This window comes from Lepidochelys kempii, chromosome 10, assembly GCF_965140265.1.
Source record: "Lepidochelys kempii isolate rLepKem1 chromosome 10, rLepKem1.hap2, whole genome shotgun sequence".
Lineage (NCBI taxonomy): Eukaryota > Metazoa > Chordata > Testudines > Cheloniidae > Lepidochelys > Lepidochelys kempii.
Window position 1 is genome coordinate 8,727,782 of NC_133265.1, and position 19,541 is coordinate 8,747,322.

General features: G+C 46.3%; 1 protein-coding gene across 2 annotated transcripts in view; it reads left to right on the forward strand.

Annotated features, from left to right (window-relative positions):
• The first annotated feature begins 477 nt into the window (after positions 1-477).
• MAP2K3 (mitogen-activated protein kinase kinase 3) overlaps positions 478-19,541 on the forward strand; it is a 53,721-nt gene continuing 34,657 nt past the window's right edge. The window contains exon 1 of one of the 2 annotated variants that reach the window (XM_073361886.1): positions 478-673. In XM_073361886.1, coding sequence (XP_073217987.1) covers positions 658-673 — 16 coding nt within the window. In that variant the 5' untranslated portion in view covers positions 478-657. Of the gene's footprint in view, positions 674-14,601; positions 14,838-19,541 lie in introns of those variants that run through there. The other variant, XM_073361884.1, reaches the window with a different exon arrangement.

Below are 19,541 nucleotides of genomic sequence, written 5' to 3' on the forward strand. Positions count from 1 at the left end.
ACGGTGCCCGCGTTTTCACAAGATTCAGCCATGTTTTGCCTCGTTTCCGGCCACGTTTTTGACGCTCGGTGGCAGCGTTTTGCCGAGATGTCGCTGCGTTGGGGACGGGAGGTGCCCGGCACGTTATAGACCTGGTGCAGTCACATTTAGCTGCCAGGTGGCACCGTTGTGTGATAACCGGCCGGGCCGGCCGGCGGTGTTTTGCCTTGTCCGTGGCCACGTTTTGAATGGAACGTGGCCACGCTTGCCACAGGGCGACGATGGTTTGACGTGACACGGCCACGTTTTGTGGCCCTAGCTGATGTGGCCCCCGTGGTCCAGCCTCCCTAAGGGGAACCAGTGACTCTCCGGGGCCAGGAAGCGGGTGACTGGTGGAATTTCCCGCCCTCCCCCAAACCCCAGCATCTAGGCAGGAGGTCAGAGCCGTGTGGGCCGGGAGGGCGGGGCGACGGTGGCCACGCCCCCCTCTCCAATGGCGGTGGGGGCGGGGCTGGCTGCGCTCGGCCCAGCTGCGCGGCTCGCCAGCCCGCGGCTCAGTATCTCGCCGTTCGCCAGCCGGGCTCGCGCCGCCCGGGGACATGCTCCGGCCCCCGGCCTCCGCCAGCGCCTAGCTCCGCTCAGCCCAGCCCAGCCCAGCGACCGGCCCGGGGACCAGCCATGTCCCTCCCCAGAGGTAGGAGAGAGCGGGGGGCTTCACCCCAGCTGCAGCCTCCCCGCTGGGCTACGGGGGGTCTCCGGTGGGCCCCCCCCCCTACTCCCTGCGCGGTGCTCCGCTTCTGGGCTACGGGCTGGGGGGGGGGTCCCCTCAGTGGGCTCCCCGGGGAGTGGCCCTGCTGCGCTGGGGGTGCCCCCCGCCAAGTTCCGGGGTCCCCTGGTTCTCTATGCGGGGTGCTGCCCCTTCGGGTTACGGGCTGGGGGGGTCCCCCCGGTGCGCTCCCCGGGAGGTGCCCCTGCCGTGCTGGGTTACAGGCTGGGGGTCCCCCTTGCTGGTTGTATAGCTCCCTCCTCTAGCCAGCATCGCGAGCCGGGTATATTCTGCCTTTCTCCCACTGCCCCATCTGCATCCATTGCAGAGTTGCCCTGCCAGCATGCTGTCTGGTTCTCCGCCTCGGTTACAGAGCTGCCCAGTGTGCGCCTGGTTCACCTAAAATCTTCTGCCCACCTCCTCATCCTTCTCCCCTGTAGCCGCATGGAGTTTAGATTGACTCTGCTCCAGAGCTCCTTGACTGAGTGCAATTCTCCAGCCAGTGGGGCAGATTTTGGTGTGTGCTCTGTCAGCAGGGTGCCTGGCCAGACAACTGCTTGCACCTGGTGCCCGATGCATGTTTGGACGTCTCACGTTGCTTGTTACTTTTCCCTCCCGTCCTCCAGTAGAGATGGGGGAGAGTATCTGCTACCTGCAGGTGGAATGTTGCTGCAGGAGACCCTCTATACTAGTGCTACTCAAAGTGGTGGTCGCGGACTGGTGCCGGTCCGCGAGCCATCGGCTGCCGGTCTGCGTGCACATTGGGGGAAAAAATTGCCGGTCCCCCACATCAGCTAGCTTGAGAAGCACTGCTCTATACAGGGCTGAGATTGTCTGAGACTGTGGAGGATGGCATTAATACAACAGGAGCAGCCAAGAATCAAAGAAAGAGAGTGGGTGGGTGGGACAAGGCTGGTTCATGGACAGGGGGAATGAGCAGCATGACAGATCAGATTTGCATGTGTTTTGATACTGCTAATCTGATTTACAGGAATAGACCATACTAAGAGACCTTTAATGCAAGATAGATTCACAGTAGTGTTGGTGTTACTTGCTCACGGGTGGGGATGCCACCTGGGGAAACTTTTGCAGCATTAGCAGCCAGAGTTGTATCCTGGTCACAGCGAGTGTTATATCTGCAATTCCAGTTCTTCTTCTTTTTCAACACTTAGCCAGACGGTCGGCTGTAGCGATCGTTCACCATTTGGTCCATTCCTGCGCAACTGCAAAGGCTTGATGGCCTGAGAGTCCAACATCGGAACAGACTTGATGAACCCACGTAATTCCACTTGGATCAGACTAAATGTTTTCCCACTAGTATTCCAACTTGGGTGCTGTCTGAAAGCCAGGGGCCTGAAGGTGTGATTAGAGAAGGTGCTATGGCATTTCTGAAGCTCTGGCCTTCAAATGTGTTGAATATGGTGTCAGAGCATTCAGAGGGAGGGCTTTGCATTGGTCTCATTCTGGGAGTAGAGAGAAAGAGACAAACTTTTATAAGCATATTCCTCAGTCCTGACTCAAGCATTGAAATATGGATTGGATGGACTGTATATTACTTGAGTAAAGTTACATAAGCTGGGAAGATACCTGATTGTTGCCTAATCTTTCATGCGTAAATTACCTGTTATCTGCATACTTGCTTTACAGCCAGAAATTAATAGGTAGCAATAATTATGGCTCTTTTACTTTACCTCAATTATGTAGAATAGAATCTTTAAAGTTCAACTCTCTTGTAATCAAGCTCTTTGTAAAGAGCCTAGCAGGATTTTAGAGTAGCAGCCGTGTTAGTCTGTATTCGCAAAAAGAAAAGGAGTACTTGTGGCACCTTAGAGACTAACCAATTTATTTGAGCATAAGCTTTCGTGAACTACAGCTCACTTCATCTGATGCCAGTCGGAGAACACTTCAATCTCTCTGGTCACGCGATTACAGACATGAAAGTTGTGATATTACAACAGAAAAACTTCAAAACCAGAGTCCAGCGAGAGACTGCTGAATTGGAATTAATTTGCAAATTGGATACAATTAACTTAGGCTTGAATAGAGACTGGGAGTGGCTAAGTCATTATGCAAGGTAACCTATTTCCCCTTGTTTTTTCCTATCCCCCCCCCCCCCCCCCGAGTTCTTGTTAAACCCTGGATTTGTGCTGGAAATGGCCCACCTTGATTATCATACACATTGTAAGGAGAGTGATCACTTTAGATAAGCTATTACCAGCAGGAGAGTGGGGTGGGAGGAGAAAACCTTTTGAAGTGATAAACACCTATTTTTTCATGGTCTCTGTGTATAAAAACATCCTCACTGCATTTTCCACTTTTATGCATCAGATGAAGTGAGCTGTAGCTCATGAAAGCTTATGCTCAAATAAATTGGTTAGTCTCTAAGGTGCCACAAATACTCCTTTTCTTTTAGCAGGATTTTGGTTCTATATAAACAAATATGAAAGACTGGTTCCCTATTCCAAGGAATTTACAATCTAAGGCCTTGATCTTGCTGTCACTTACATAATTGCTTAACTTGAAGCAGGTGAGTAGTTCCATAGTAGTCAATGGGACTATGTGCGTGCACACACAAGTGTTTGCAGAATTGTGGCCGAAGATGGTAGAAAGCTGCATATGATTTAAGTTGCTCATAGAAATACGCTGATTACAAACCTCAGTGCTTTGGTTTTACTGCACTAAGTCACTTACTTGCTTTGGCTCAATTACTGCCGTAAGTTTGTGGCTGAATTAACAGACGAGTGATTTCCACAGATGGATCAACGGGGCAGTGTGCTTTGTCTGTCCTTTGTTGAGGTGTTACAGTCTAAAACTGAGCAAGACTGACTCTGGCTTTCATTAGAAATGCTGGATTAAAATACAGTAACTAAACCTACTGGTTAAACAGTCTGCTCAGCTGAGTAACTGTCTACGAGAGACAGTATGAGATATAAAAAACAACAAAATATTAGTTTTAAATGCACCCTGGTATATCAAAAGTAAGGGTTTGTATTGCAGTGCACACACCAGTTATCACACTCTTTCATTCTGACATCAGTTTGTAGCTAAGCTGCGTCAGCATTTTCATATATGCAATCTGATTAGTGATCTGCATCGTCGTCATGATGCAAAATAATTATTTTTGTGTATTTTATACTTTTTAGAAAAATGGGGAGTCAGGCCAGTTTGCCATTCAATCCCAAAGATTTAGTTGCAAGTTCTGGAGTAAGTGTCCACTCGAAGAACAGCATAGGCAAAAGTACAATAAAAACTGTGTTTGTTATGACTTCATGACTGCATTACTTCAATAGATCTATGGGAAAGATGATAGCAACTGTTTCCCCCCCCCCCCAAAAAAAAAAAAAAAAGAAAAATAAAATCACTGTTGCAGCTTAGTTAACTTTGAATGTAAATTTCTGTGGATGAGAGTGGTGCAGGTACAGAGCAGTAGCATGTGATGTAACTTCAATAGTGTGAAATAAAATTGCATGTAAAGGAAATACACAGGAACACCTGTCCCTCTAGTACTCCTGGCTTTTGAGCAGAGCTGTGTTTGATCTTTCACTGGACCTGGCATTGATTCTGAGTTCTGACACAGCCTGACTTGACGAGTGTATGTCTGTCAGGCCTTGCCAGATTTTCCCATGTGTCCTTGTTATATGCAGCTAACAAACGTGAGCAGGTGTCATGGACATTATTATTTGTATAGCTCCAGTGGTATGCCTTGTGCCTTACCGATGAGTAAGAAGATAAGCTCTCTACCCTGAGGTGCTTGCAATTCTAAATTAGGCAGCTAACATAATAAGAAATTACATTGGGCTGGGTTGAGGAGGAAAGGAAAGGGGGGAGGTGGAGGTGGAGAGGAGAAATTATTCCTGACCATTCTGGTGATGCCTTGCCTTGTTAAAGATGAAGAGGGTAAGAGCGGGCAGATCACTCCAGACCTGTGATTAGTGATGGCCAGTAGGATGAAGGCAGGAAGGGAATGCATGAGATTTAATTGCTGCTTCTCGTTTCTCACTGGAATAAACTGGTTTTAGATTTTGGGGGACTTTTCTTCTCCCAGGATGATGCACAGGAAACTTGAAATCAGGGCTCATGTGAGTGGATGAACAACACATAAATATGACTTTGTTTTAAATGACTGTGTCTGAAACGGGGGGAATGTGAACTTGAGTTTCCTGTTTGCTGTGTAACTGCGGTATGAATCAGCAGCAATATAATGGTTCTGAATGGAGCTGCTGAGTCATATGCAAGGGAACATATGCTAGAACTTCCTTCCTGGATGGAAGGAGGTCAGCTATGCTGCTTAAGGAGGCAATAGTGAGTTGGCCTGATGGAAAGGGGAGGTGAACCCCTCTCTTTGCTTAGCAGCCTTTCTGTCTGATCGTGCTGAGAGTCTGTCCTCTACTGAGGAGCTGGATAAGACTAGGGCATGAGCTCAATACAGGAGAAGGATTTGCAAGGAATCATGCACTTATTTGCAAGGTTCTTTGCCTGTCGGCAGATACTGACTACAGGGAATATGCTTCCTTCAGAACATATCCATGCTTGCTTTGGGGAAAGTGGGTATTTTAAAATGATCCATATTTCAAAGCTGCTGGCTTCTACAGATTGACATTTCTAGTCTTTTGAGAAGAGCTGGTGCCTGCCTGAAATATAATTGCTGCTAATGTCCTTCTGGGTGCCCTTCTGTGACATATAACATGTGCATGACCTGTTGCTTTCTAGTATGTATAGTTAAATTTTGAGTCCATTCAAGTATACTGATTACCTGGTTCTCTTATTGGTCTGAGATTGACAGCTCCATCTCTGTCCATATCATTTACCACCCTTTGTCTGATCTGAGCGTTTTCCTTGTCTCCCCTTATGCTGCGATCTATGTTTGGATCAGCTGCCCATTTAATTGACCAAGCAACTGCTTCCTCTGGAAATCTCTACTCCAGGGATTCTCAAACTTCATTTTAAGGTGACCCCTTTCTGACAACAAAAATTACGATGCAACCCCAGGAGGGGGATCAAAGCCTGAGCCCCGCTGCCCCAGATGGGGGAGGGGAGCCCAGGCCCAAGGGCTTCAGCACCAGGCAGGGGGCCTGTAACCTGAGCCCCACGGCCCAGGGCTGAAGCCCTCTGGCTTCAGCTTTGGCCTAGGGCTACGGGGCTCAGGCTTCAGCTTCAGTCCTGGGCCCCAGCAAGTTTAAGACAGTCCTGGCGACTCCATTAAAACAGGGTCGTGACCCACAGTTTGAGAACCGCTGCCCTACTCCTATCCCATGAGTGCTCAGCTACCATGACTGCACACCCTTCTTTTCTCCTCTAACTTGCTTTGTACCTTTGAAATATAGGCCCTTCAGGACAGGCATTTATTAGTGGGTGAGCACTGCTTGCCTGTTGTCTGGTGACATGTTTGCTCTGCAAGAAAGACTTAGTTTGATTAGACTGCACAGGCTCCCTTTCATTGACCATCATGGCATTAGATCACTGTGGCCATCCTATTGGGTAGGCTGAATTTCCAGAGTTCGCTTCTGTTTGGGGAAACTCGCTGCATGGAGTCTGGCAGAGTCAGCTTCCTCTTGTCTGTTGCTTCTGTTTCTTGGTCTTAATCTGATCAGGATATGAAACGGGGACCGTTTCTCTGTAACTCTCAAATGGAATAGCTACATATATCCCATTGCAGCTTTCAAAATTAGACTGTCATTTCTGTTTACTCATAGCATCGTCTTCTACCCCTGCAGTTTCTTTAGATGCTGTGTAACTTGAAACTGTTGCGTGTAACACTTGTCAATGGAATGATGTTGGGTAGGAGGCTTTGTCCAAACATAAACCCCTTGCGTGGACTATATTTAAAGCATAACTATGCCTTCAGCTTTGCAATTGTGTATAATTCACCCTTCCATAGATTTAAGTGGGATGCTGTCACCGATAAGAGGCTCAGAATGTGGCTGGCTTTTTACTGTGCTTTGTTTTTGAAGTCCATACTGCTCTTTGTTCTGAAAAGCAGATGCTTTAATTAAAAGAATTAAGGGGATATTTGGGTCCTAAAACTGGGAGGGGAGGTGGAGAGGGAAACAAATAAGGTGTTTTTATGTGTCCTGAGAAACAAAGGTCTTGGTTGATTTCCCCCAATAAGGTAGGTAGAAAGTTACAGTATTGAAATGAGGAGAAATGCAATTATGACATCTGGAAGAGAATCTGTATGAGAACTGGACTTGGGGGAGTTTCTGTAGCACCAGCCACAAGGTAGCAAAAGCACATTCTTCTCTTTTGGTCTGAGATTCTCCTCTGAGACAGGAAGGAATGAGTGACAGAAATGTAAGGTGTCATGCATATGAGCATCTGCTTTTCAAACCCATCTGCTTTTACTTCCCTTTTCATGTACACTTATGTGAAGCCGTGGATCTGTCTTTCCTGGAGCAATGGCCCTCTATGTGGATTGCGGTTATTGTGGCTTCAAAATTAGATTATAAAAGAGAGGGTTAGCAAAAAAAAAAAAGTGTCAAATTTTTCTTTGCAGTGGGGCTTGAATTGAAACCAGACTTTTATTAAAAGGCAGCTGCATTTCAGAAGATACAGAAAAATCATCTGTGAATGAACTACTGCTTTCCTGGCAATATGCTCCACTCAAGTGTGGGTAAATAAGTAGTGTGATTTTTAGCATTGACTCGTCCAGCCTGCATTTTTAGGGACTGCACCCTTTGGTTTGATGATTCACTTGTCTTCCATGTGGAATGCAGCTTGGTTAAATGGTTATGCAATTCAGTGGACTTAGATTCCTGAGCTGTCATGTGCAGTCCATACTGTTCCTACAGTTATTGCACCTGATAACACCCAGTTGCGGTAAAATAAAGGTCAAGCCAAAAATAAGGCATTCATATTCGAGGCTCGATCCAGGTTTTGCAGTGGGTCGCTTTATATATAGTGTATGCTTTAGTATGGAGGCACAATGGCGAATTTTAGTTCTGAACCCGCAAAAGCAGGAGCATTCCTATTTTTCAGTTTGATTGTATTTTAATGTAGTGTATGTGATTCATTTAACAATTATAAGGCATAGAGAAGCTCTCTCTGCACTCCTGATGACACTGTTGCACTGTGTCTATTGCCATTTCACAGACAGGAAGAACTCCTTTGGAGCCAGTAAAATATTTTGCTTAGACATCCCAGTATTTCTAATCACGTGTTGATCTGTTTTGCTGGCTGGCTGGATACTGCTTAATATTCATAAGGGCCAAACTTAGCCTGGGATTTTGACTGTGATACAGGTGAAGGTAAGAAGACTGTCTTAAGCATCTGTTTGGATCTGAATCCTTCCACTGCCTTTAGACATTGTTTAGGGCATGAGGACTGTACTGTCCCTTCCATCATGCTGTTTACTGGAATGACTGCCTTGTTGTGTCTCTAGAGTGAAACTTTTTTTTTTTTTAAAAAACGGAGAACAGGTTGTTGGTCTGTCGGTCAACCCCACCCTGGAGGACCAGTGGACTGCTTTTTGTCTGGCTTGGGTCATCCTTCCAGGAATTAAAAGCTCCTGCCAGCAGAGCTCTCGGGGTGATTGGAATGTGCACGAGCCTTCCAGTTGCACCAAGGTGCCATCCCCGGGGAAGGAATCTGTTATGCTGACCATTAGATACTCCTATTCTCTTCCCACCATGTCTGGTCAGAAAACAGCTCCCCTTCCTCCCCATCAGTCTTCCTTCGCGTCTGGAGCATATGAGACATGAAGGTGTTGTTTTCGCTGCTAAAAACTTATTTTTCACCTCAGGGTAACTAACAAGCATGAGCAAAGACAGGAAAGACCAGGCATGTTACTTTTTCCTCAAGGTAAACTCACCCAGGTCAACCCCAGGCAGGGTATAGTGCTGACCTTGTACTGTGTCTTCACTGTGTTTTTTACCTCAGGATAACACCTGTAGTAAAAACCACAGCAGTAAAGACAAGTCCTAAAACAGCGCAGTCATGCTACATGTCAAAACACATCCCTTTGAAGCCCTTGAGAAGGGTAAACATTCAGTACAGTCTCACCGCTTTGCACGCAGCTGCTTTCATAACACTTTCTAAATGAGAAATATGAAAATATTTTTGATTCATTGGTTTTAAGGCACAAGATCTCCTGGTCTGACCTCCTGCATTGCCCAGGCTGGAATTCCTGCATGAAGCCCGGTGGCTGTGGTTGAACTAGGGCATATCACATAGAAAGACACCTGATGTTGATTTTAAAGATTCCAGGTAATAATAGCTAGGTCTCTTATATAGCACTTTTCATCAGCAGATCTCAGTACTTACCTTACAATACCCCATGAGGTATGGAAGTACTATTTTCCCTATTTTTACAGGTGGAAAACTGAGGCTAAGTGACTTGCCCAAGGTCATACATGAAGTCTGTGGTGGAGCAGAGAATTGAACCTAGGTCTCCCATGTCCTAGGTTAGTGACCTAACTACTGGCCCATCCTACCTGTCTAATGGAAATCAGTGATGTAGTTTAGACTCTTTTGGAGATTATCTTAATCCAAAACATTCCTCCCACCCCCAAAATTAAACACAGCAGATTCAAGGAGTTGTCTGATTTGTGCTCTCTCTACTCTGGGGTATGGCAGCAGCAGACTGGGAAGAAAATGACACCACTTAACTACTTTTCCCGTTCTCCCTCCCATCCCCTTATGGGATGACATCATGGCTCCACCTAACAGGAAGCAAGGAGAAGAAACTCTCTCAGTGATGTACAGTATAAAGGTGATTGCCCAGCTGGTGCCTGGTCTGGTAGAAACTTCCAGAGTGAAACAAGATGATGTGGGGTGCATAAAACAACTGAATTAGTTAAACGCACTACAACCTCCCTTCTTCCCTCCAAGGGTTCATGTGCACTAGGCCTTTTAGTTAACTGAGTGCCTTGATAGCATCTTTTGTAGAGGTTGGTGTGTAGACACTCCCCAAATATTTGTTACAAGCCACATATCTTAAAGCCTTAACAAGTTTGCCAGTTAACTGGATGTATTTTACAATCATGTTAACTCCAGATTTAAAAAAGTCTAGTGTAGACCAACAGAAGGCAGGATGGGGAGGAAACAAAACTCACCACAAGGTTATGTCACCCCCCCAAAAAACATTCTAATGCTGGAAAGAGATAAACCTCCACAGTGCACAATACAAGTAATTTCCCAGAAGAGGTGGCTAACCATAGGCTGTGGTTTGGCACCAGTGTCTGTCAAAACTGAGTCCAGTTGCTAGTGCCAAGTTCCAGGAGTGTGATGTCACAGTTGCACGTTTCCAGCAACGCCATGGCTCTCCTTGCCCAAGGAGCTGGTAGGAGTAGAGAGGTTAAGGCAACTAGTGATGCACATCCTGTTTGTATACCAAGCTAATGTACTCTTGTTCATCATATTGACATTGATGTTTTTGGCACCTTCTAGGGATATAAAAACAGTAATGCGACTTTTGATTTTTCAGGAGCTCTTTTTGGTTCCAGCAGATCATGAGGATGAATATCTGATTGGGGATGGGGGGACAGGTTGATACTGAGTTCAGGACACTAGATTTGGGTAAAGCATCAGGTAAAAGCTACTGCTCCTTCATTTTTGTGGGAGGTGGACACTGTGTGAGTGACGTGCAGGTGAAGGTCTCTTAACACTGGGAATTGAGCTGCAAACACTGTATTTCACCATTGGGATCCAACATAGGATCGTAGTATCTTAGTCTTGGGGTAGAGGAGTGAATTTGTAAGAGATTTTGCCTATATCTTCCTTTCCATGGGTGTTAAAATGTGAGAGGATAAAATGCCCTATGTGATTGTACTGAGCCCTGGTCTATACAGTGTTCATACTGATTTGAACATATTTTGGGTAGGGGGTGCTCTTTTTTTTAAATAGTGATCTAGCTAAGGCAGTTCAATCTCCTAGTGTGGGCATAGCTATTCCGATGGAAAGGTGCTTGTAGTCCAGTCAATTTATGAAATAGCATGCCAGTATATTTACTGATATAACTGCAGTCCCCACTAATGGATTGTGCTGCTTTAACTAGATCTATTTCTGCACCAACACAGTTAAAGCAGCACAAAAAACATGTGTGGACCAGTCCAGAGTAGCAGCACATCCTGGGGCTCCTCTGGTCCAGTTGGAAGCCTCTGAAGTTTATTATAAAGGTGGTCAGGGCCTTGTGTAATTAGTAAATATAATGCACAATGGCAATTCAAAGTACGAGCCAAAGGCTGGGGAGGTGGTGATATAAGGGGGAAAATGTTCTGCTGTAAGAGCTGGCAGGTGGTCGTAATACGTTTGACAAATTATAAACGTGCTGGGTCAGGTAATTGCATGAGTCAACCGTGGGGTTGTCTGGGAAATATCTGCAAGTCTGGACTATTTGGCCTGATAAATATCGCTTCATGATGCATATGTATGAACACAGTCTTCCTACGGACTTAATGGGGACAGCTGAAAAAGCAGTTTTCCTGCATGGGTCAAGAAAATGCATTTCAGCAGATTCTGCAACAAGTGCAACTCCCAGTCAGGGATGCTCTCTGGGCTCCCTTGCTGTGTCTGCTGATGCTAATTGTTCAAGAACAGAACACCCATATGTCCCCTACGCGGGCATTTGGCTGTCTGCATACCGCAATGCAGTCAAGTAGGTATCTGCTCTTACTGTCCACATCTTTCCATGCAGGGTTTCTCTGTGCTCTTAAAGCTAGTGTGATTATTCTGTCATTGAAGAGGAACACTTCCATTTGGTTAAGTGTCTCCTTTGTCTTTTGGATCAAGTTCTCTTCCCTGGAGCCATAGTGGTTGTTGGATCTTGCAAGTGGAGCAGGCTCAGACTCCGACTCCGTCAGTGCCCAGGTGGGAGACCTGCAGGGATCAAAACAGGAGATGGTGTTGATCAAGGGCATTTCTTCTGAGCCATTACGATACCAGTGCCTTAGCATCCTGTGCTTCTGCAGGGAGCTGTGATGAAAGGCAACGAAAGTGTTTCTTACTACTAAAGATGACGTGACTCTTTCCGCACGAGACCAATATGCTAACCCCACAGTCTGGCTAATTAAATTCCCTCTCCAGGCTGTGGTGGCGGTGGTCAGTTCCTGTCCTGGAGTGCTGTTGCGAATTGCATTGCAGCAGTGGGTGAAGTGGTCGTTACAAAATCCCTTGTTTACCTAGTGCTCAACTAATATTTGAAACCCTTTGAGATCCTTTGTAAGGTGTCCTAGAAATGCATAGCTGTGAGTTCTGCCCCCGCCACTCTGCCTCAGATGGCACAAATACAGCCATTTGACTGCATCCAGAAAATCATTTCCATTAGCAAAAGTTGCATCTTAATGACTTTTTTTTTTAAATGTCCCAGTGTATTGGCAGGCATACTAGGTCTCCCTGGCCTTGCTAGAAGTAAAGTTGGTCCACCATTTCTACCCAGCATTGCCTGTTTAAATCAGACCCTGTCAGCAGGCTGTCCTTCCTGCACTTCCTGTTGACTCCCTTCCCTATTGGCTGACAAGCTCAGTGTTCACAGAAACCAAATAAAGCAACAGTATAAAAGAGGATGCAAGCTGTGGGGATGAGTGGTGTGTGGGTGGAGGTGCTGTGAATGGGATCAGTGCAGGCCTGAGCGTAAGAGCCTCTGCTGGAGTTTAGCTTTATCTCTCTGGCAGTGTTTGGATTTCTTAAAGCTTGAGGCCATGCTGCTATTCTGGTTGATGGCCTCTCCCTGTGTTTTAATTACTTACGTTTTAATTCCTCGAGTATACTGTGCTCTGTTAAGGGAGATTACTGGTCTCTGGCCTGCACATTCCATTCATTAACTCTTTATTACCTTTTCTCACTGGTTTATGGTCTCCAGCATTATTGAGGTGTAGAAAGCCACAGCCAGCTTTGAGCAAGCTTGTCGCGTACCTCTCGGCATGCTGCGTGGTGGAGAGGGGCAATTTTTTAGAGCTGAGAGAACTGGAACTGCCAATTCAATGCCTAGGGTGTTCCATTGGGGGCCAGGCATAGCCCTGGTTTCTTTGCCCTAAAGTTGCACTAAAATCAGGCCCTTTCCCAATTGGTGCTTCTGTCACATACTTAGAGGGCCCTACCAAATTGACAGCCATGAAAAATGCATCACAGAACGTGAAATCTGGTCTCCTCCTGTGAAATCTGGTCTTTTGTGTGCTTTTACCTGATACTATACAAATTTCACGGGGGAGACCAGTGTTTCTAAAATTGGCGGTCCTAACCCAAAAGGGAGTTGCGGGGGGGTCACAAGGTTATTTTAGGGGGTTGCGGTATTGCCACCCTTATTTCTGTACTGCGTTCAGAGCTGGGCGGCTGGAGAGCAGTGGCTGTTAACCGGGCACCCTGCTCTGAAGGCAGCATCCTGCCACCACCAGTGCAGAAGTAAGGATGGCAATATCGTGCCATGCCTCCTTTACTTCTATGCTGCTGCTGGCGGTGGCTCTGCCTTCAGAGCTGGGCTCCCAGCCAGCACTCTCCAGTTGCCCAGCTCTGAAGGCAGCATCGCCACCGGTAGCGGCACAGAAGTAAGGGCAGAAGTACCCCAACCCCCCCTACAATAACCTTTGGACCCCCCCAACTCCTTTTTGGGTCAGGACCCCTAAAATTACAACACACTGACATTTCAGATTTAAATAGCTGAAATCGTGACATTTACAATTTAAAAAATCCTCTAACTGTGAATTTGACCAAAATGGACCGTGAATTTGGTAGGGCCCTACACATACTAAATAGATCTCAGCCACTGCCTTCTTTGAGCATCTGAAGTCTTGGGTCAGTAGTTGTAAACGTGGGCAGATGACTTGAGAATAAAGATGTTGTGGCAGAAGGTATCTTAATATAAGTACAGAAAACCTCAGCATTATGAACACCAGAATTATAAACTGACTAGTCAACCACACATTTCATTTGGAACCAGAAGTACGCAATCAGGCAGCAGCAGAGACCAAAAAAAAAAAGCAAGTACAGTACTGTGTTAAATGTAAACTACTAAAATATAAAGGGAAAGCAGCATTTTTCTTCTACATAGCAAAGTTTCAAAGTTGTAAACTTTTGAAAGAACAACTATAATGTTTTGTTCAGAGTTAGGAACATTTCAGAGTTAGGAACAACCTCTGTGCTGAGGGGTTCGTAACTCTGAGGTTCTACTGTAGGAGAAAGTTGTAAGTGAATTTTGTATGAATCCAAACTTTATTGGCCTCAACACATTCCTCATTTAGACACCCACCACATTCCTTCTCACACTGGTTGTCCTTCTGCCACCATACAGTTGTCGTGTGTGTCTGACTCCTTTTTTTGTGTATGGAGCCCAAGTCACCAGGAAAGTTTGCACTTGAGTTTTGCCTTCACAAGGAGTTTCTTGTGCAGTGATTGTGGGTTTTCCCACTTGGGATTTTACACGTGGCTTCCCCTCAGTGAGCTCTGCCTGTAACAATTGCATGGAAGAAAGCCAACGTTTTTCCCTTTTAATCTTTAAAACTTTGACTTCTGTACATTCCATTCCATTCTACATTCCTCTCGACAGAATGGCCCCCCCTGGCACTTCTGATTCTGGGCTTCTTTCATATGGGAGGCTTTTTTTTTTTTTTTTTTTTTAAGGAATGCCTCGTATAGGGTCTGCCTAGGGCTTCCAAGTGGCTGTAGGCTGCAGCCGAGAAAGCTGTGTTGACTCACAGCCTGTTAGACCTTGACCCAGGATATGAGCTGACATGTTGGGACTTGTCTGTCTGCCCGGCAAAAGCTATTTCCACAGAGCAGAGAGACAGTTGTTTGAATGGGATTTGATACAAAACCACCTGCAAAGCTTATAGCTTATTTCCACTTCACTTTGAGAAACACTCTGTGCAATTAAAATAAATTGATTTGAGAGACGGAAGCAATAGGTGCAGTAAACCATGACACTGGCACAGTGAATTGTGTTGCTCTCTATCCTCTTCCCCTATCTAGGATAACCTAGTGTGACCTGGCTCTGCCGTGCAGGCTGTGATGTTGGCATTTGGAAACTCGCTGTTTGAGGGCTGGGGTATCTTTTCATGGACATGCAGCAGGAGCTTGCAGTCCCACCGCCTGGCCGGAGCCAGCCACGCTGCCCAGAGCACTGCCCAGCAGGAGCGGTGGGCCAGAGGACTGGTGGCGTGGCGAGGTGAGGCTGCGGGGGAGGGGGAACAGCAAGGGAGGGGCCGGGGGCTCGCCTTCCCAGCCAGGAGCTCAGGGGCCAGGCAGGATGGTCCCACGGGCCAGATGTGGGCCGTAGTTTGCCCACCTCTGACTTAGACCCTGATTCACCAAGGACTTGAAGCACCTTCAAGGACGTGAGCAGTGCTATTGACTTTGATGAGACTACGACCGTCCTTAATGTCACGCCTGTGTCTAAGTACCTGTCTGAGTTGAGGACTTGCTTTCTTAATTCTTGTCGCCTCATTGCTGGTGGGGTACGTGGGCCAAGCTTGTCACCTACCTCTTTCATTATGACCTGGTAGCATTATTTGTTCAATGGTTCGGAGTAATGCTTGTAACCTGGCAGTTGTTGAATACAGAGCTTTGGATGTGAGAATGGAGATGCTGATATCCTAAGGTGAAGGCCAGTGGCTGCTTATGGAGAAATGGACCAAGTATCACCGGTTCCGTTTTTTTCTTCCACCCCCGCTATCTCCTCAATGATATGGGAATTCTCCAAACTCCGACAGCTGGCGGGGGGGGGTAGAGAAATCCCTCTTGAAAGGTTTGTGGGGAACCTGGGGGCTAAGCAGGAATTAAAACTAACTCTTGTTTTCTCTATTATGCATAGAGCCAAATAGAGATTAGTGTATAACACTTGACAGAGCCTATTAAAGTGTCTGGGCGTAAAAGCCAATTGGAATATAGTGGGGACCTGGAAATTTAGTCACAGTTGGTTTGATATGGGAATGGAGGAAATACAGTGTCTAAGATATAACTACTAGTGTAAATGGGGAGGGAGTTATTCAAGATATTGTCACTTATAAATTAAAGAGAAATGTAATGCTGCATTGGTTTGTCATCTTCAATGAACTATCAGTTCAGCATCCCAGTTTGAATTCTTTTCCGCTATAATATATAATCAAAGCCTCCCACTGGATTGAAATGATGACGCAGCCAGGTGCAAATGAATATAGTTTCTCCTCTGAAGATGTACTCGGGGTTATGTCCAAAGAAAAGTAGCAGCAATTCGTTTGGTAGATTGACAGTGAAAGCAGGAAAAAATCCTCTGTAGTACCACTAAAAGAACAGGAGGACTTGTGGCACCTCCGAGACTAACCAATTTATTTGAACATCCGCTTTCGTGAGCTACAGCTCTCTTCATCGGATACATTCAGTGGAAATCCACTGCAGCGGATGAAGTGAACTGTAGCTCACGAAAGCTTATGCTCTAATAAATTGGTTAGTCTCTGAGGTGCCACAAGTCCTCCTGTTCTTTTTGCGAATACAGACTAACACAGCGGCTGCTCTGAAACCTCTAGTACCACTGTTAACTAATGACGACAGGTTTCAGAGCAGCAGCCGTGTCTGTACTTGCATTCAGTGGATGCATCTCCCCACTGTATTTTCCACTGAATGCATCCGATGAAGTGAGCTGTAGCTCATGAAAGCTTATGCTCAAATAAATTTGTTAGTCTCTAAGCTGCCACAAGTACTCCTTTTCCTTTTACTGTTAACTAAGACTTTCACTTGTGATGAGGTCTGTCAGGCTTGTGTTTCTTCTCAGCCTGTCCTGGTTGGAGAAGGCTGCCTTAGTGAGAACAGAATCAGACAACTGATCGTACAAGTGGCACCTCCTTGCTCCTTGAATCTCTGGAGTTTCATGCACAACTATACTTGTTGCTTCTGACAGGCTTTCTTTTACTGCAGGACCCATATGCCTGTGAGAGTGAGTTGGACTCACGGATCCCAGGGGGCGTCTGCAAAGCCAGCAGTTAAACCAAAACATGTAAACTGTGTGTTGAGCTGGAGTGTTGAGAAGCAATAACCACAGAGTCCAATGATGCTACAGTTATGACTCCAGAGGGGGAAACTTTCCTCTAAATGCTCCATGCAGCTGCCTGCCTTGTTCTCAGACTGGAAATTGCTTTTTCTGAAGAAGAGCCTGACTGTGGTCTCTGGGCCAGACAGAACACCTGTGTTTGTTTTCACTATGCCTCTGACCTCTGTTCAGGGAACACAGCTGCAGATGGGAAAAGTTTGCTTATTTTTCACCCAGCTCCATTTGCTAGAGCAGGTGTCTAGTCAGCTTTAAACTTGCAGCAAAGATGAAAATCCCTCTCTGCCTGTCTGGAAGGATTCAAGATATAAATGAGCTGCTGGCTTTTCTGACTCTCCATGGCTATCACCTCTGTGCTTGTGTACCTTTTTGGTCTAGGAGCGAGGTGCGAGGCAGGGAGAGAGAGGATGCATAGGAGTTGCTTTTCTCTTAGTCTCGCTTGCCTTTGCTTAACAATTAAGATGCATTTGGGCTGGGATTGCTTTCCAGATCTTTGTCTTGTGGCTGCATGCCAGCTCCCTTTCTGCTCCCCCACCCCCACCCCGAAGTGTGTGTGCAGCTGGGTCAGTGCAGCCTGTCTTTCGGTCCCAAGTTTCATAATTCTAAGAATATTTTACTCTTTAGGGTTAGCTGTTTGATGCAATTGTGCAGACTAGAGGCTGCATGAGGGTAATGAATCTACCAGCTGGGGCTCTACTGCCTGACTAGACCTTGCACCACAGAGCTGAGGGGTTGGGTTCTGGAGTCAGCTGCTTCAGAAGCCTGTCAGCACGGGGCATGCTTTTATCCATGGCTGGGTCTGCATTAGGAAGATGCTTAACTAGGTCTATGTGCGAGCTTTAAGCAGGGGGACAGTGCCCAGCTGGATGGGGAGCGGTATGAATAGGAGAGGTAGGCAGGTGGTTTAGTGCTGTGTGCCGCTGTAGAGCAGTCACCGACGTCCGCTTGAGTCTGAGTCAGAGCACTTCTGTTCGTGGGAGGAAGCGTAGCCAACGCTGCTGCTCTGAGCAGGCCCTTTGGGAAAGAGATCTCCTGCAAGTGCCTTCCTCTCAAGTACTGAGAACTAGCTTGAAAATCCAGCCACGGAAATGGACATTGATGTAAGGAGTCATCGAAAGAGCTGAAGATGCGGATGTGCGTGGCTGTCCTGTGTCCCGTGAGCTGCGCTTGGCTCTCTGCCTTGAGCCTTGGTGCATTTTTAAATGCAAGCTGGGACATTATCTGCCATTGCCATGCATCTAGTCATCTTATTGAGCTTTCGTATAAGCCCTTGTTGCAAATTCTTAGCACATATATAGCAATGTTGCATATTTAAGGCATCGTACAAACACCAGCTAGTGGTTCCTCATTTCACCTTCTCCTAGAGGGGTGACCGGTCTCCATTATAAGTGGGAAGCTTCCTCACAGCTCTGGGTCTGATCCTGGTGGTATGATTGCAGCCCTGTGTAGGCCATAGTCCTGCAGCTGCAGAACCAGCCCTGTGCTTGAGAGTCTCAGCTTGCATTTAAAAAACAAACCCACCACGTTTTTTTTTCCCAACGCTTGTGGTTGTGCAGGTAACCTGGACACTGAGACTGTAACCAGTGCAGTGGTGTCTTCCTGGAAGTCAGATGGACCACACCAGTAGCTCAGACAGGTGTTATCTGGTCCATGCATCTTAGGGGGATTAACTCAGACTTAAAGCAGGCAATTTAAATGTCAATATTGTGAACTACTTTACAGTTGGTCACATTCAGCAGGAACAGCCGCTAATGTGCTGCTCCCACAAATCCGGTGCTGCGTCCAGGTCCCCAAAGCTCCAGCTAAATCTGCCAAAGTCCCCAGGTTTCCCCTGACTTCCAGCCCCTGCACTGCAGTCAGACATCGTCAGTACAGTGATCTGTTGTATTGAAAACTGGGAATGTGGGCACGGCATAGCATAGATTTTAATATCCAAATAACTAACCCAGAGGTGACTGTATTTTCATATTGGATTCACTTGAAAGCCTGCATATAAATAGAGCTACTGGAGAACTTCTAGTCCGCCACACTAATGTACAGCAGAATCCCCAGGCCTTGCTGTGAGATTGAGGTATGACCCATTGATTGTTGGATTTCCTTTGCATGGGGCGCTCTCAGACCCTAGGGGGCGTCAGTGTTGCATACGTACAGAGGAAACTGTGGCTGCCTAGTCAGTGCACTAAGTGCATATTACTGTAGACTGTTAGAAGCCCAGCACAGTGCAGCATCTTGTAACACTGGGGATTGTCTGGCTGGGAATAGACTGTTCTCTCTGTTACTCGGCTGTAGGGAGGCACAGAAATGTCTGCTAAGAGGAATGTTAATTCATCAAGCTAGAACACTGGATTTTTATTGTAGGATAGAGAAATGTTAAGAGGTTTGATTAAAACCAAACCCCCTTTCCATAACTAGAGCAATTTTGGGGGGGCTGGATTATGGTCCTTTCTATGAAACCTTTCTGCGCAGTTATGGGTTCTTGAATGCAGCCAACTTGATATAGACATGGAAGCTGAATTTTCTGCTATGCAGTCTCTAAGTGACCATGAAATTTCCCAAGTGGAACTTTTAGTATTTTAATTGCAAGGTCTTTATCCCATCAAGAGTTTAAGGAGTCTGTATGGTGCTGGTTTCTTCTCTTGCTGAACTCCGCTTGGCTGTTTAACCCTCTGTCCGCCCCAGCCTCCTAGATAATCAATTCCTACTTCTATCGTGCTAGCACCTAGCGGCTCCAATCTTAGACTCCATTATGCTAGGCCCTGGACACACACCCACACACCAAAAATACAGTCCCTGTCAGTTTAGTCTGAACATTCCTGTGTTTGGATATAAAACTGGATGAAATTTTTGGTC